At 41.1% G+C, this 18,561-nt stretch overlaps 1 protein-coding gene across 2 annotated transcripts in view; it reads left to right on the top strand.

The window, feature by feature from the left end:
* LOC124012840 (sodium/hydrogen exchanger 3-like) overlaps nucleotides 1-17,955 on the top strand; it is a 47,483-nt gene extending 29,528 nt beyond the window's left edge. The window contains exons 9-16 of one of the 2 annotated variants that reach the window (XM_046326836.1): nucleotides 1,867-1,937; nucleotides 2,091-2,220; nucleotides 2,515-2,666; nucleotides 10,639-10,759; nucleotides 10,868-11,041; nucleotides 11,141-11,195; nucleotides 16,988-17,068; nucleotides 17,211-17,955. In XM_046326836.1, coding sequence (XP_046182792.1) covers nucleotides 1,867-1,937; nucleotides 2,091-2,220; nucleotides 2,515-2,666; nucleotides 10,639-10,759; nucleotides 10,868-11,041; nucleotides 11,141-11,195; nucleotides 16,988-17,068; nucleotides 17,211-17,386 — 960 coding nt within the window. In that variant the 3' untranslated portion in view covers nucleotides 17,387-17,955. The remainder of the gene's footprint in view (nucleotides 1-1,866; nucleotides 1,938-2,090; nucleotides 2,221-2,514; nucleotides 2,667-10,638; nucleotides 10,760-10,867; nucleotides 11,042-11,140; nucleotides 11,196-16,987; nucleotides 17,069-17,210) is intronic. The other variant, XM_046326837.1, reaches the window with a different exon arrangement.
* The last annotated feature ends 606 nt before the right edge of the window (nucleotides 17,956-18,561 follow it).

The following is an 18,561-nucleotide window of genomic DNA, read 5'->3' as shown; positions in this document are numbered from 1 at the left end:
GCAATTTCCAAATGCCTGATGGTACCACATTCATCTGTACAAACAATAGTACGCAAGTATAAACACCATGGAACCACGCAGCCGTCATACCGTTCAGGAAGGAGATGAGTTCTGTCTCCAAGAGATGAACATACTTTTGTGCGAAAAGTGCAAATAAATAAAGATGCTGGAGGAAACAGGTGTAAAAGTATCTATATCCACAGTAAAACGAGTCCTATATCGACATAACCTGAAAGGCCGCTCAGCAAGGAAGAAGCCACTGTTCCAAAACCGCCATAAAAAAGCCAGACTACAGTTTGCAACTGCACATGGGGACAAAGATCCTACTTTTTGGAGAAATGTACTCTGGTCTGATGAAACAAAAAAAGAACTGTTTGGTCATAATTATGTTTGGAGGAAAATGGGGGAGGCTTACAAGCCGAAGAACACCATCCCAACAGTGAAGCATGGGGGTGGCAGCATCATGTTGTGGGGGTGCTTTGCTGTAGGAGGGACTGGTGCACTTCACAAAATAGATGGCATCATGAGGTAGAAAAATTATGTGGATATATTGAAGCAACATCTCAAGACATCAGTCAGGAAGTTAAAGCTTGGTCACAAATGGGTCTTCCAAATGGATAATGACCCCAAGCATACCTCCAAAGTTGTGGCAAAATGGCTTAAGGACAACCAAGTCAAGGTATTGGAGTGGCCATCACAAAGTTCTGACCTCAATCCCACCGAAAATGTGTGGGCAGAACCGAAAAAGCATGTGCGAGCATGACTCAGTTACACCAGCTCTGTCAGGAGGAATGGGCCAAAATTCACCAAACTTATTGTGGGAATCTTGTGGAAGGCTACCCGAAACGTTTGAGCCAAGTTAAATAATTTAAAGGCAATGCTACCAAATACTAATTGAGTGTATATAAACTTCTGACCCACTGGGAATGTGATGAAAGGAATAAAAGCTGAAATAAATCATTCTCTCTACTATTATTCTGACATTTCACATTCTTAAAATAAAGTGGTGATCCTAACTGACCTAAGACAGGTTACTTGGATTAAATGTCAAGAATTGTGAAAAACTGAGTTTAAATGTAGTGTTTGTAAACATCCGACTTCAACTGTAAATGCAAATTTTGCGGCAGCACGCAGGTATGGCACAACTTTTAAAGGAAGAACCACTGTTTATACATACACACATCAAATAGGCTTCATCACATGTATAAGACCCATATTAAGGGTTAACTCAGTAGTTGGACGAGCGAAAATGTCCCCTTTTGACTAAATGTATTCAAAATGTATAGTCTGTTGCTATCCTTGTGAGGCAATCTAGGTGTGCATTGGTTCATTGTTGAAAATGTTGTTATATATGAAAAAGTGCTGACAAAAAATTTAACTTTTTGCACACACTGCTTCAGAAGTGGATACTATGGGTCTGTTTCAAGGCTCCAAAAATGGGTAACACCTGATCTTAGATCATTTACCAACACAGTAGTTGTGTTTTGTGAGTCCACCAGATTAGAGGCAGTAGGGATGACAACATGTTATATTGATAGGTGCCATAATTCTGTCCTGCTTGAGCATTCTAAATGCAACGAGTACTTTTGTGTGACAGGGAAAATGTCAAGAGTAAAAAGTACATTATTTTCTTTAGGAATGTAGCGGAGTAATATATAAATAGTAAAGTAAAGTATAGATACCCAACAAAAACTACTTAAGTACAGTGGGGTATGGAAGATTAAGGGTGTTTATCAAGGGCTGAGTGTTGCTAAACCCCTCTTGTAAAACATCAACCAGCTCATCTAACAGTGTTGAAAATGGTCAACCTAAATATAACCTTGACAAAATAAATCCATGGATCACCATTCCTTTTGATTTTTTCAGACCTTTGACCACATTCTTGTAGCCATAGAGGATATTTCTGGACAAATAGGACACAACTACATGAGGGACAAGTATGTGGACACTTAACATCATATTATCAATTTCAATACGTTATTATCATATTATGACTATTATTTAAATGTATTTATTACATACCATACCTTCAAAGATTAAATTTAACACTAAATTGTTTTGTTTTTACTCTCTTCTCGTATCCTTCTAAGGTGGAATAACTTTGAGGAGAGGTGGTTGTACTGGCTCTTGATGACGCCCTCTGCCAAGAAGTCTTGTGACCACATATTCAATATCTTCCACAGACTCAACCTCAAGGATGCCATGAGTTATGTGAAAGAGGTAAGAGTGACTTACAAGGTTGGAGAAAGCCCTGACAACTTAATACTACTGTAATTACGACGTTACACAATAGATTAACCAGCAGGATCACTGATTTACATTAACATTACAAAAAAGATACTCTTTTTGTTTATTTTTTTATGGCAGATGTTACAGCAGGTGCAGAAAAAATGCTTGAGTTACTAAAACTGTTAAGAGCTAATAGCACAAGCATTTCACTGCTACCATCTGCTAATCTGTGTACGCGACCAATAAACTTTGATTTGATGAAGTATTTTTATCCCATCATCATAGGGTGAACGCAGAGGCTCATTGGCGTTCATTCGGAAAGAAACCAAGGTTGATGTGGATTTCTATAAGAAGTTTGGTACCAACTTCTCAGAGATGATGCCTTACATCATGACAGAAAATACGGGATCGGATCATGTTCCAGTCTCCTCCATCTTGTAAGCAACATTGCCTGACAGTCCGCATCTCAGTGGCAAACTATTCCATAGGGCTCAGCTCAAAAGTAATGCACTATAGGGAATAGGGTGCCATTTGGGACGCAGACTTCTGCATGCATCACTAACATGGGAAGGCGGAAATGTTTTTGGTATCTCAGATTGTTCTGGCAGTTCTCACTTAGAAACTTCATTGAGGGGGAAGGAAATCTGACATGGTAAACAAAAACAGGTTTAGGTTGAAGTAACCTTGGACAGCCCTGGGGCAAAGTACAGGCACGAACGGTGAATTTGACATTGCGTGCAGCTTACTTACCCATTTTCCACATTTAAGTCAATCCCTCCTCAGAGCAACCTGCTGGAGCGTGATTTCCCTTGTCGTATTGTTTCAATACGGAAGGTAGACGTCTGTATTAGTCTAGCAAGAGTGCAATACAGAACTGAGCGTATGACCTGTCACAGCGGCATCACCTTAGGAAAACACAAGCATGGTATGTTCCAATGGTCCCATAGTCAACATCCCATATTTGGCACCAATGTAGCAAACCGCGGGACAGGGAGGCCAAGCCGGATAGCTGGGGTGGGAAACACCCTACGCAAGGCGCCCAATGATGTCTATAGTTATAGCTAGCCGAATAGGTGAAAAGTGCCTGATGTGTCTAACAGTCTGGGAGCCAGTCTGCTTGGTGACGAGAGCAAACGCACCCTTGCAGTTGCGAGTCGTCAGTGTAGTAAAATCCCTATATTAGGATGGAAATGATGTTGCAGGACAGTTTTATGGAAAACTAGTTACCAACCCGAGGAGATTCTATATGAGCCTAGTGGATCCTTGATTGAACCTTTTAGGATGTGCTCAACACCCTCATGAAAAAGACCTAAGTATTCACTGTAGTGTTTTTGCTGACTTTACTGTAGTTTTTCCTGTAGTGTTGCGTACATGAATGTAGTATTTAAAGTTTACTATAGTATAAATACTCTAGTAAAAAAAAAGTTTTTTAAATACTATAGCAATGAGTAATGTTTTTGCAGACATTACATTACATTTAAGTCATTTAGCAGACGCTCTTATCCAGAGCAGACTGTAGTATACTACATAATTTACTGTTGTTTTTGTGGACATTAATGTAGTATTTACTATAGTGTTTTTAAAAATATATATATTTTACATAGCAGTGGGGGCTTTCTCCTTGAGGAAAACTACTGGATTGAACTGTTCTTTCCATAACCTGTAGGGAACACAATATATGGTCTATACTTGGCATGTTCGTTTCTCACTGAGGAGTGGCACAAATTGGGATATGGAGAGGGAAATGGGCAAGGTAAATGCAAATAAATACTGTAGCATATACTATTACTGCAGTGTTTTGCAGACTATAGTATTTTTGCAAACATTACTGTAGAATTTACAGTGCATAAGGAAAATATTAAGACCCCTCAACTTTTTCCACATTTTGTTGCATTACAGCCTTACACTAAAATTGATCAAATAACCCCCCCCCTCTCAATCTACACACAATACCCAATTATGACAACGCAAAAACAGGTTTTTAGAAACCAATCGGAATCCATGCTTCAAGATTGTTTTGATCACGCGAACTAGGATATGTTCCGGGTAGCCTCGGAGATTGACATTTATGTATACACGGACACGGTGACTGAGCTCATCAGGAAGTGTATAGGCGATGTTGTTCCCAATGTGACTATTAAAATCTACCTAAACCAGAAACTGTGGATAGATGGCAGAATTCCCGCAAAACTAAAAGCGCGAACCATGGCAAGGTGTCTGGGAATATGGCCGAATACAAACAGTGTAGTTATTCCGTCCGTAAGGCAATCAAACAGTCAAAACGTTAGTACGGAGACAAAGTGGAGTCGCAATTCAACGGCTCAGACACAAGACATACGTGGCAGTGTCTGCAGACAATCATGGATTACAAAGGGTAAACTAGCTACGTTGCGGACACCGACGTCTTTGCCCAGATAGCAACCCTAGCCGCGTCCTCAGAGCATGCGTAGACCAGCTGGCTGGAGTGTTTACGGCCATATTCAATCTCTCCCTAGCCCAGTCTGCTGTCTCCACTTGCTTCAAGATGTCCACCTTTGTTCCTGTACCCAAGAAAGCAGGTAACTGAACTAAATGACCATTGCCCCGTAGCACTCCTGTCACCATGAAGTAATTTGAGAGGTTAGTTAAAAGGATCATATCACCTCCACCTTACCTGCCACCCTAGACCGCCCCAATAGATCCACAGACGATGCAATCACCATTGCACGGCACACTGCCCCATTCCATCTGGACAAGAGGAATACCTATATGAGAATGCTGTTCATTGACTATAGCTCAGCCTTCAACACCATAGTACCCTCCAATCTCATCATTAAGCTTGGGGGCCCTGGGTCTGAACCCCGCCCTGTGCAACTGGGTCCTGGACTTCCTGATGGGCCGCCCCCTGGTGGTGAAAGTAGGAAACAACACCTCCACTTCACTGATCCTTAACACAGGGGCCCCACAAGGGTGCGTGCTCATCCCCCTCCTGTACTCCCTGTTCACCCATGACTGCGTGGCCACACACACGTCTCCAACTCAATCAACAAGTTTGCGACGACACAACCATAGTAGGCTGGATTACCAACAATGGCGAGACAGCCTACAGGGGTGAGGATGAGGGCCTTGGCGGAGTGGTGCCACGAAAATAACATCACCCTCAACGTCAACAAAACAAAGGAGCTGATCGTGGACTTCAGGAAAAAGCAGAGGGCGGATGCCCCTATCCACATTGACGGGACCGCAGTGTAGGTCGAAATCTTCAAGTTCCTCGGTGTACGCGTCACTGATTATCTGAAATGGTCCACCCACACAGTGTGGTGAAGAAAGCTTGAATAGCGAAAATTTTGCCCCTAAGACCATCACAAAGTTTTACAGATGCACAATTGAGATTATCCTTTCAGGCTGTGTCCCCACCTGGTACAGCAACTGCCCAGCCCGCAACAGTAGGGCTCTGCAGAGAGTGGTAGGTCCCTCCAGGACACCTACAGCACCCGATGACACAGGAAGGCCAAAAAGATAATTAAGGACAAGGTCACTACAGGTGCATCAAAGCTGGGACCGAGAGACTGAAAAACAGCTTCTATCTCAAGGTCATCAGAGTGTTACATAGACATCCCTAGCCATCTACCACCCGGTTACTCAACCTTTCACCTTAGAAGCTGCTGCCCTATATACATAGACATGGAATCACTGGTCACATTAATAATGTTTACATACGGCTTTACTCATTTCATATGGGTATATACAGTATTTTAGTCAATGCAACTCCGACATTGCTCATCCAATAAATAAATAATATAATATATATATTATATATATATTATATATATATATATATATATATATATATATATACATATATATATATATATATATACATATATATACATATATATACATATATATACATATATATATATATATATATATATATATATATATATATATATATATATATATATATATATATACATACATATATATACATATATACACTGCTCAAACAAATAAAGGGAACACTTAAACAACACACAATGTAACTCCAAATCAATCACACTTCTGTGAAATCAAACTGTCCACTTAGGAAGCAAGCCCTGCAAAATGACCTCCAGCAGGCCACAAATGTGCATGTGTCTGCTCAAACGGTCAGAAACCGACTCCATGAGGGTGGTATGAGGGCCCGACGTCCACAGGTGTGTGTTGTGCTTACAGCCCAACACTGTGCAGGACTTTTGGCATTTGCCAGAGAACACCAAGATTGGCAAATTCGCCACTGGCGCCCTGTGCTCTTCACAGATGAAAGCAGATTCACACTGAGCACATGTGACAGATGTGACAGTCTGGAGACGCCGTGCAGAATGTTCTGCTGCCTGCAACATCATCCAGCATGACCGGTTTGGCGGTGTGTCAGTCATGGTGTGGGGTGGCATTTCTTTGGGGGGCCGCACAGCCCTCCATGTGCTCGCCAGAGGTAGCCTGACTGCCATTAGGTACCGAGATGAGATCCTCAGACCCCTTGTGGGACCATATGCTGGTGTGGTTGGCCCTGGGTTCCTCCTAATGCAAGACAATGCTAGACCTCATGTGGCTGGAGTGTGTCAGCAGTTCCTGCAAGAGGAAGGCATTGATCCGCCCGTTCCCTAGACCTGAATCCAATTGAGCACATCTGGGACATCATGTCTCACTCCATCCACCAACGCCACGTTGCACCACAGACTGTCCAGGAGTTGGCGGATGCTTTAGTCCAGGTCTGGGAGGAGATCCCTCAGGAGACCATCCACCACCTCATCAGGAGCATGCCCAGGCGTTGTAGGGAGGTCATACAGGCACGTGGAGGCCACACACACTACTGAGCCTCATTTTGACTTGTTTTTAGGACATTACATCAAAGTTGGATCAGCCTGTAGTGTGGTTTCCACTTTAATTTTGAGTGTGACTCCAAATCCAGACCTCCATGGGTTGATACATTTGATTTCCATTGATCATTTTTGTGTGATTTTGTTGTCAGCACATTCAACTATGTAAAGAAAAAAGTATTTAATAAGAATATTTCATTCATTCAGATCTAGGATGTTATTTTAGTGTTCCCTTAATTTTTTTGAGCAGTGTATGTATACACACACACATACACACTTCTTTTCTTCAGGGCATCAGCTTTAATATTTATATTTCTTAATTCCATTATTTTACTTTTAGATGTGTGTATGTTTGTGACTTGTTAGATATTACTGCACTGTTGGAGCTAGGAACACAAGCATTTCGCTACACCTGCAATAACATCTGCTAAATATGTGTATGTGACCAATAATATTTGAGCTCAGGTATTTCCCGTTGCCATGGATCATCCTTGAGATGTTTCTAGAACTTGGAGTCCTTGATTGGACATGATTTGGAAAGGCAGACACCTGTCTATATAAGGTCCCAAACCAAGCTCAAAAGCATTTTCCGTAGAGTTCGAGGCACAGATCTGGGGAACGGTACCAAAAAATGTCTGCAGCATTGAAGGTCCCCAAGAACATATTGGCCTCCATCATTCTTAAATGAAAAGACCCACAAACACTCTTCCTAGAGCAGGCTACCTGGCCAAACTGGACAATCGGGGGAGAAGGCTGATAGGCTGATAGGAGAAGCTTTGATGTAGACTACAGGTGTGAGATGAACAAAAGAGGGAAAGGACGACTCCTGCTGGGAGATTGCTGTGGGTGGTCCCCCTCTTCCTTTGTTCTCTGGCCACTGAATAGAGGTCCTTGTGTATTCTCATTGTGGTTTATGTCTGGAGTGGATGTGTTAATTCGAATCTCCTCTACACTAACAACCCGGCTTCCAAACGACTTCTCCCAAAAACAGCATAGAAGACAGCACTGCAACACAAACCATTGTTTTACATGGCTGTGTTTTACTTTAGCAAGCAGTAAAACATTTTACAGAACAAGAAACAAAAATGTAGCTTACCAAATGTAAGGTGAACTGCCACAACAAAAGCCCACGGGTAGTGATGGGATGATTGAGCTCTGGCACTCCAATGCAATTTTCAAATCACTACTGATTTGACACAACGTGCCAATGCTTGTATCAAAGTAACAATACCACGTGAAGACGTTTGACACCTCAGATGTCACATTACCATCTGACAGGTGTTGAACGAGTAACTGAGCGCACTGACCTCTGCTGGAACCTCTTTGTTTTAATCTAGATATTATTTTACCTGCTTAGTAGGTGGAAAGAACTCAGGGTGTAGAACCACACGGCAGAGGAATCTATCTTGAAATCATAGCACACTAGTATCGAATCTTAAGTTTTTTTTTAATTTCTCAAACATTGATTGTAAATTAAACAGCTCCAGTAGTTGTTATTGGTAATTATCAAATGATTGATCCAACATTTTTTTTATATTTAAAAGTGACTTAAACGTTTAATTCAAACCCAAAGCAAAGTTGATAAGGTCATGTGACCTTTTCAACGTACAAAGCTTTACTTGATCCCTCAGTGGATCCCGCTGTGACTTCCCAAAAATGTACCTCTGCTGGACACGTCATGGGTTGTTATAGACAGTCTAGATATTCTCCCCTACGTCTTACCTGACAGGTGGGTCAGCCTGTAGGGCAGGCATCTTGTGGAGACACAGGATAAAATCTGTGTATTTATATATATATTTTTTATATATATTCTTTGAAACACTGGCTACATTGAATTTCAAACTTTTAATTGACAAGTTTAATAACATCCTAAATCATGCAATGGAGACACCGTATTTTGTAAATTTACATATACATTTTTTACTTTGTTGCTCATTTAACAGCATCGATGGTATAGTCGCAGATAGTTTCAAAGTAACGTTACCAGGTGATCAATGACGTCTGAAGTTTTGTTTGATCACATGCTTTTTTAAACCGGATTTTGCAAAATGCGAGATCCCACCGATGTTGTCAGTGCTTTCTTCGATGCCAAGTTGCTTTCAAACCCTGACCTCTACTGGACACATTTACCAATTTAGTTAGATTGTTTATCATCACTGCCCACGGGTATGGACAAGGATTGTGCCCCCTCCCTTGTCAGCCGTGGCAGAACCACAAGCTCGCTAGTCAAGAGTTCTGTCTCTCTAATTTATTCTCAAATCTCACTTCGTTTTACACCAGCCACTAGGTGCCTGCCACTGTCTACAATTTACACCTAGCCTATCAGAGGACAAGGTGGAGGAATTACAACATTGCTTACCTACCTGTGTTTACACCTGTCGAATCAATTCAGATTTCCACAAATGCTTAGGGTTTAGGTGTTGATTTGGAATTGGGCCTGACACTACAAAGTTTTTGACTTTGTACAATATGCAGGTCAGGGCTCGGTTTCCCATTAGCAATGGAATTTAGGCTTATGAGTGTTTTTAAAGTGTTTTAAAGAAGCGTCTTTCCTACAACGGCCGATGATATAACATACATGAACCAAAACACCACACAGAGAAAACCTTCGTTAAATTGTGTCGTTGAGGCATGTGTCAATACTGAAAGGATCGAAAGGAAGGCAGTGCTGCGCTCGGATCAGCTTTATCCAGTCAAATCATAGAAAGATCCATCAGCTCCTAGAAAGATATAATCTATGGTTGCAATTATTGAGGTGGCTTATTCTAATGCTTACACTAATATAATGCACTAAATTAAGACTTGGCACATTGTGCATGGAATATATTGAGGCTAAAATTATAAACTTATTTTAGCAAAAAAAATAGAACTCAGTTGAATGAACAATTTATTTCAATATTGAATTAGAGGCCTATGTAGCCTATACTGTAGGCTATTTATCTTTTAATGAATTAATCTCGGTTTTCATTTGAAGAGTATTTTCATCCTTCACTTGTTTGTAACAATTGCAACAACATTGGTAACTTTGTATTTGTAGTCAACTTCGTTGTGAAGTTATTGCCGTCACAGAGAGACAGATAAACGTATTGATTCAATAGCGGAGATCTTCTGTGTATAAAGTGGCGTGGTATGGAAACAGCACATTTAACAGCGCACTAAATTGTTCCACGAGTGGTCTGAGGCAGTCAGTAAATAACAAGCATTTAAATGTTTTGGTCATTTAGCAGATGCTCTTATCCAGAGCGACGTACAGGAGCAATTAGGGTTAAGTGCCTTGCTCAAGGGCACATCGGGACCGATTTTTCACCCAGTTGGCTTGGGGTTTCGAAACAGCGACCTTTTGGTTACTGGCCCAATACTCTTAACCACTAGGCTACCTGCCAAGTGCAACATTAGTAACGATGGTTTAGGAAAACAGCTCAGAGATTTAATGGTGCTCCTACGAGGGTTCTAACAATGAACTTAGCCTTAAGATGCTTTTGGGAAACCGTGCTCAAATAGGTTTTCAGAGACTGCCCTCCAGTGGCCAGCAAATTGCCAACAGTGAACTTTTATGTTTCTTCCCTTCTAGATGGGACAGTATGCCCTCTGTCTGCCTGGACATGCATGAGCAGGACCTGAAGATGAGGGAGTCAGAGGACTTTAATGCACACCATCTACTGCAGCAGCACTTGTACAGAGGCAAGAAACAGGTATTGCTTAGTCGAAGACAATTAGACCCCCCAAAAACATTTTTTTCTCAGGGGCGCTAAAAAGCAATCTGTTTTTTACCCTCTTCCTCTCATTCCTTTACCTAACAGCACAGACACAGGTGCAGTCGGAAGCACCTCGAAGTCAACAAGGACAAGAATGAGGTGCAAGAGATCTTCCAGAGAACCATGAGGAGCCGTCTAGAGTCCTTCAAGGCAGCCAAAATAGGTGTCACTCCACCCAAGAAGATAACCAATCATCTGAAGAAAGACCAGCCACAAAAGGTCAGGGATGAACACACTTATTCTCCCTCCCCCTTGTCTTCATAACCTCTTGGAGGCAATGTGATAATATGTACAGTATGTTGTGTCTTTCATTTTTAGATGCCACATGGAAAATCCACGGATAACAGTAAAAGCCATGCTTATGGGGATGAAGGTACTACTCTGCTTTTTTCCTTTTCACTTCTCTTTTGCATTATATAAGAAGCTTGGGGGAAGGGGTTTTCTTGAATTATGGTGGTGTGTTTTCCTAGATTTTCTTGGGGTACCTATTCAAAATCAACTACAGTGCCCTCAGAAAGTATTCATAGCCCTTAACTTGTACCACATTTTTGTTTTATTACTGCCAAGTGTCTTCACTGACATTTTCAACCTCTCCCTGACCGAGTCTGTAATATCTACATGTTTCAAGCAGACCACCATAGTCCCTGTGCCCAAGAAAGTGAAGGTGACCGGCCTAAATGACAAACGTCCATGGCACTCACATCGGTAGCCATGAAGTGCTTTGAAAGGCTGGTCATGGCTCACACCATCATCATCCCGGAAACACTAGACCCACTCCAATTCACATACTGCCCCAAAAGATCCACAGATGATGCAATTTCAATCGCACTCCACACTGCCCTTTCCCACCTGGACAAAAGGATCACCTATGTTCATAGCTCAGCATTCTACACCATAGTACTCACTAAGCTAAGGACCCTGGGACAAAACAATCTCTGTAACTGGATCCTGGACTTCCTGATAACACATCTGACTCACTGATCCTCAACACTGTGGCCTGTCAGGGTGCATGCTTAGTCCCCTCCTGTACTCCCAGTTCACCCACAACTGGGTGGCCAAGCAGTCCCTGGACAACAATTTCTCCATCAACGTTAGCAAGACAAAGAAGCTGATCGTGGACTAGAGGAAAAGGAGGGCTGAACATGCTCCCATTCACATCAACAGGGATGTAGTGGATCAGGTTGAGAGCTTCAAGTTCCTTGGTGTCCAAATCACCAACAAACTATCATGGTCCAAACACACCAAGACAGTCGTGAAGAGGGCACAACAACACCTTTTCCCCCTCAAGAGACTGAAATGCGTTGGCATGGGTCCTCAGCTCCTCAACAAGTTATACAGCTGCACCGATAGAGAGAAACATGAACGGTTGCATCACCGCCTGGAATGGCAACTGCTTGGTATCCGACCGTAAGGCGCTAGAGAGGGTTGTGCGTGAGGCCCAGTACATCAAGAGAGGGTAGTGCGTGAGGCCCAGTAAATCACTGGGGCCAAGCTTCCTGCCATACAGGACCTACAGTTGAAGTCGGATGTTTACATACACCTTTGTCAAGTACATTTAAACTCAGTTTTAAACAATTCCTGACATTTAATCCTAGTAAACATTCCCTGTCTTAGGTCAGTTAGGATCACCACTTTATTTTAAGAATGTGAAATAGTCAGAATAATAGAGAATTATTTATTTCAGGTTTTATATCTTTCATCACATTCCCAGTGGGTCAGAAGTTTACATACACTCAATTAGTATTTGGTAGAATTGCCTTTAAATGGCTTAACTTGGGTCAAACGTTTTGGATAGCCTTCCACACGCTTCCCACAATAAGTTGGGTGAATTTTCGGCCCATTCCTCTTGACAGAGATGGTGTAACTGAGTCAGGTTTGTAGGCCTCCTTATTTGCGCACGCCTTTTCAGTTCTGGCCACAAATTTTTTAGAATGGAGGTCAGCGCTTTGTGATGGCCACACCAATACCTTGACTTTAACTTCCTGACTGATGTCTTGAGATGTTGCTTCAATATATCTACATAATTGTCCTACCTCATAATGTCATCTATTTTGTGAAGTGCACCAAAGCACCCCCACAACATGGTGCTGCCAGACTCCAAACATAACGATGGTCATTATGGCCAAACAGTTCTATTTTTGTTTCATCAGACCAGAGGACATTTCTTCAAAATGATGACTTTTGTGCAGTTGCAAACCGTTTTTATGGCGGTTTGGAGCAGTGGCTTCTTCCTTGCTGAGCGGCCTTTCAGGTTATGTCGATATTTTACTGTGGATATAGATACTTTTGTACCTGTTTCCTCCAGCATCTTCACAAGGTTGATTCACAAGGTTTGATTTGCAGTTGTCGCACCAAAGTGTGTTCATTTCTAGGAGATAGGAGAATTCTAGGAGAATGTGTCTCCATCCTGAGTGGAATGACGGCTGTGTGGTCCCATGGTGTTAATACTTGAATAATTTTGTTTGTACAGACAAACATGATACCTTCAGGGATTTGGAAATAGCTCCCAAGGATGAATTAGACTTGTGGAGGTCTCCAATTCCTTTTCTGAGGTCTTGGCGGATTTCTTAAGATTTTCCCATGATGTCAAGCAAAGAGGCACTGAGTTTGAAGGTAGGTCTTGAAAAATATCCACAGGTACACCTCCAATTGACTCAAATGATGTCAATTAGCCTATCAGAAGCTTCTACAGCCATGACATCATTTTCTGGAATTTTCCAAGCTGTTTAAATGCATAGTCAATGTAATATTGACCCACTGGAATTGTGACACAGTACAATATAAATGAAATAATCTGTCTGTAAATAATTGTTGGAAAAATTCCTTGTGTCATGCACAAAGTAGATGTTCTTACCGACTTGCCAAAACGATAGTTTGTTAACAAGACATTTGTGGAGTGGTTGAAAAACTAGTTTTAAATTACATCCAAACTAGTGTATGTAAACTTTCGAATTCAACTGTATGTATTAGGCGGTGTCAGAGGAAAGCCCAAAAAATTGTCAAAGACTCCAGTCACCCAGGTTATAGACTGTTCTCTCTACTACCACACGGCAAGCGGTACCCAAGCGCCAAGTCTACAGTCATGGCAAAAAGTTTTGAGAATGACACAAATATTAATTTTCACAGTCTGCTGCTTCAGTATCTTTAGATATTTTTGCCAGATGTTACTATGGAATACTGTTTAATTACAAGCATTTCAAAAGTGTCAAAGGCTTTTATTGACAGTTACATGAAGTTGATGTAGAGTCAATATTTGTAGTGTTGACCCGTCTTTTTCAAGACTTCTGCAATCTGCCCTGGCATGCTGTCAATTAACTTCTGGGCCACATCCTGACTGATGGCAGCCCATTCTTCCATAATCAATGCTTGGAGTTTGTCAGAATTTGTAGGGTTTCAATGGGATTAAGGTCTGGGGAGTTTCCTGGCCATGGACCCAAAATATTGATATTTTGTTCTCCGAGCCACGGTTGACAGAGGAAGAACAATGATTCCGAGCACCACCCTCCCTTTGAAGCTTTCAGTCTGTTATTCGAACTCTATCAGCATGCCAGAGTGATCTCCAGCCTTGTCCTCGTCAACACTCACACCGGTGTTAACGAGAGAATCACTGACATGTTAGCTGGTCCTTTTGTGGAAGGCCTGAAATGCGGTGGAAATATTTTTGGGAATTCAGTTCATTTTCATGGCAAAGAGAGACTTTGCAATTAATTGCAATTCATCTGATCACTCTTCATAACATTCTGGAGTATATGCAAATTGCCATCATACAAACTGAGGCAGCAGACCTTGTGAAAATTAAGATTTGTGTCATTCTCAACGTTTGGCCATGACTGTAGGTCCAAAAGGCTCCTTAACAGCTTCTACCCCCAAGCCATAAGACTACTGAATAATTAATCAAATGGCCACCCGGACTATTTACATTGACACCCCCCCACCCGATCTTATTTTTACACTACTGTTACTCGCTGTTTATTATCTATGCATGGTCACTTTACCCCTACCTACATGTAGAGATTACCTCAACTAACCTGTACCCCCCCCCCCCCCCCCCCCCCCCCGCACGTTGACTTGGTACGATTCACCATGTATAGAACCTTGTTTTTTTTAACTGTGTAATGCTTTAATATTTAATAATGTCTTCCCGTCCAAATTCATATTCATTATATAAATAGGCCTCTAATTTTGTCTGGCTTGCCTTTTCAAATCAAATTCAATATTTTTTTGCTAATATAATTTTTTAAAAACAAACACTTTCTATTCAGGACAAGAAGTTAATTGCTTTGCCATATTTTTTGCAGTATTACTTTAGTGCCTTGTTGCAAACATTATACATGTTTTGGATTCATTTTATTCCGTACAGTCTTCCTCCTTTGTTGATCTATCACAGCCATTAGACTCTAACTGTTTTAAAGTCACAATTGGCCTCATGGTGAATTCCCTGAGTGGTTTCCTTCCTCTATACCAACTGAGTTAGGAAGGACGCCTGTATCTTTGTAGTGACTGGGTGTATTGATGCACAATCCAAAGTGTAATTAATAACTTCACCATGCTCAGTGACATTCAGGCTTCATTTTTACCCATCTACCAATCGGTGTCCTTCTTCGTGAGGCATTGGAAAACCTCCCTGCTCTTTGTGGTTGTACCTATTTGAAATTCAGTGTTCAACTGAGGGACCTTAAAGATAATTGTATGTGTAGGGTACAGAAATGAGGTAGTCATTCAACAATCAGGTTAAACACTATTATTGCTCACAGAGTGAGTACATGCAACATATGTGACTTGTTAAGCAAATGTTTTACTCCTGAACTTATTTAGGCTTGCCATAACAACGGGGTTGAATACTTATTGACTCAAGACATTTAAGCTTTTCATTTAATTTGTAAAAAATTTGAAAATCATAATTCCACTTTGACATGAGTTATTGTGTTTAACAAAATGTGGAAAAAGTCCAGGGGTGTGAATACTTTCTGAAGACACTGTAATATGGCAGCTTAATGACTTTATTTACTACCATTATGATAACATTGTGCCACCAGAGAGTTGTAACACCAACGACACATTTTTGTTAATTGAGGGTTTTCTTTAATGGAGGCCATGATTTACTAAAGCACAATTATTAATTTTGCTCATAATGTAATTTCCCTTATTTTAAATTGAGTAACACCAATAATAATAATATATGCCATTTAGCAGACGCTTTGACACTTTTATATATTTATTCCTTCCCTCTCCTTGCCTCGAACCAGGCACTCTTCGCACACATCGACAACAGTCACAGATTTAAATGCTACTAGCACACACCAGTTAAACTCACCCGGGTCACGGCACCAATATAATAGTATTGCTACCGTCCCTCTTATTTGCCCCAACCTGGGCTTGAACCAGGGATCATCTGCAAACATAGACAGAAGTCCCCCACAAAGCATCGTTACCTATCGCTCCACAAAAGCCACGGCCCTTGCAGAAAAAAGGGAAACAGCTATTTGAAGGTCTCAAAGCGAGTGGTCAACAATTGAAATGCCTCTAGCGTGTACTGTTACCTAGCTAACCATTTTACACCGGTTAAATTTAGACACCAAATTATCAATGCAATTCTCAATTTTCTAACATACTAAATGGGTATGATTAGCTAGTACTTTTCTTTTCAATATAAACCCCTCCTAAGTTTAACTGGAGGGAATGCTCATGGTCCGTCTATGTCTTTGGAGTCATTTCCAAGGCAGTAACACCGACAACTTACTGACACATACAGTATCATATTTGTAAAAAAATCTATTTTAATAGCCTTTGTTTTTATTGACCTATACAATGTATTCAATAATTTTGTTTACTTAGCATTCAAGATAGATCTCTAAATCCCCAAAACATGTCACTACAACTGCAGCCAATTTGCTTACCCTAAGTACTTCTAACATATAAAATAGTGTTTTATTATTGATGAACAGTTAAATATAAACAAGTGTATGATGTAACTTATATATTCATAATTTTAAACTTCTATGGTTGCAAGGGCGAGGGACACAAATGCCACCACAATCCAAGACCTACCAGGGGGGGAAAAACGAGGCTGATTACATTTGCTTTCTGCCATTCAGGTTTAGATACCTCTGCATAAATACACATAACTTAAGTGTTTTCTGGTTGGCTGTTTCTCTCTGCCTTCAGATTTGGAGTTTTCTGAGGGAGACAGTACCTCTAGTTGCGAGGCTGCTGACGGTTCATTCCCCATGAGAGCCTGTAGAGGTGGTAAGTCTTAACATCAATTCAAAACTACTGAAGTAAACCAAGTTAAACATGTCAGTCAGACCCAAACACTTCAGTCACTAAACAACAATAAGCTCACGTCTTAGAGATCTTTCAATTCATTGAAATCTCTTTCCTGGTTTAGATGGAATCCTGAACCCAGCCTTCAATGCAGAGATGGACCCCATGCCACCAATGCAGCAGATTCCGCCATTGGCTGAAACCGAGGTGGACAGCAGCGCCGTGGTCCCTTCTCAGAGGGATCAGCTGAGACTGCCCTGGACACCTAGAGTTAGAAGTTCATCTAGGGGTCATGATTGAGGCTGTACCAAATGATTGATGTATTAGAATAATTGATTATGCTTGTTGTATTAATAGAAGGGGAAAGGTTTATAAGACCCCTCCCTCTTTACATTTATAGGGTCCTAGAGTAGATTAACAATATATATACATGGGGTTTTAATATTGTTCCACAGTTGTTTTCTAGTTCTCTCTCTCTGCCTCTTATAAAGAGACCCCTCTTTATAATGCAGAGGTGTGACTGAGACATAACTCTGCAGGGGAGTGTAGGAGATAAGAGTAGTCAGACATTCCACTATAAATCAACTTGGACATTTACTGCTAAGCTTTTAGATAACACACTAAAAGCCTTGTTTTTATAGCTGTGTGGGCATGGTTTTGGTCTCATGAGTAAAAGATAATGACGTAGGCAGTGACATCACGAGGGCTGGACTTGGGGTTTGATAAAATAACTTGGGACCTTTTCTTTGATGCAGAACTTACTCAGAAACATGCGTGCCATGTTCCTGATTGTCAACTTCTGTCTGCAATTGCATTAAAAGGTTTTTGAATGATTTAAAGAGTCATAATGCTAATTTCACCAATGAGTCAATGATTGACAAGGAACAGGAACGAACCCTAACACTAGCAACCTCCAACGCCCTGGCATCGCTGCACCTAATCACCCACTCCTTCCTGCTATATACACCATTTCTTACGGTGTTTAGTTGTAGGTTAGGTTTTTCAAAGGAATAGGGACAGTACTGTATGCAACTTCATCGTAACACAGAGAGATAATCATGAGACCAACACCAAATAAGAATGATTGGACATGTGACCTCGCAGTCCAAATCCATGGTCAATACTGACTCGGTTTACCTGACAAAACCAATCCCATAAACAACCCAGGCTTTGACTCCCATGGCTTAGATCCCATGTTGCCCTGACAGTAAAAGTTAAACCACACTCATCATGACACCAAACAAGCACGTTTATGCATGTATTCACTGTCCTTTTTGTGACCACCTCACCCCTCAAAGAACCTACATTTATATTTTAGATATTGCAATTTTATCAATAGAAAGTCTTAATTGCTTTGTTTTTTTCTATTTTTGAGAGACTTGTATCAGCCTGTTTTAACTTTGCATTAACTGACGAGTGTGAAGTAACACAAGCGTTGACAATAATGTACCTTTCTCCTGGGAAACGACCCAGGA

Source organism: Oncorhynchus gorbuscha, linkage group LG24 (assembly GCF_021184085.1).
Source record: "Oncorhynchus gorbuscha isolate QuinsamMale2020 ecotype Even-year linkage group LG24, OgorEven_v1.0, whole genome shotgun sequence".
Taxonomy (NCBI): domain Eukaryota; kingdom Metazoa; phylum Chordata; class Actinopteri; order Salmoniformes; family Salmonidae; genus Oncorhynchus; species Oncorhynchus gorbuscha.
This window is presented reverse-complemented; position numbering and strand designations above follow the sequence as displayed.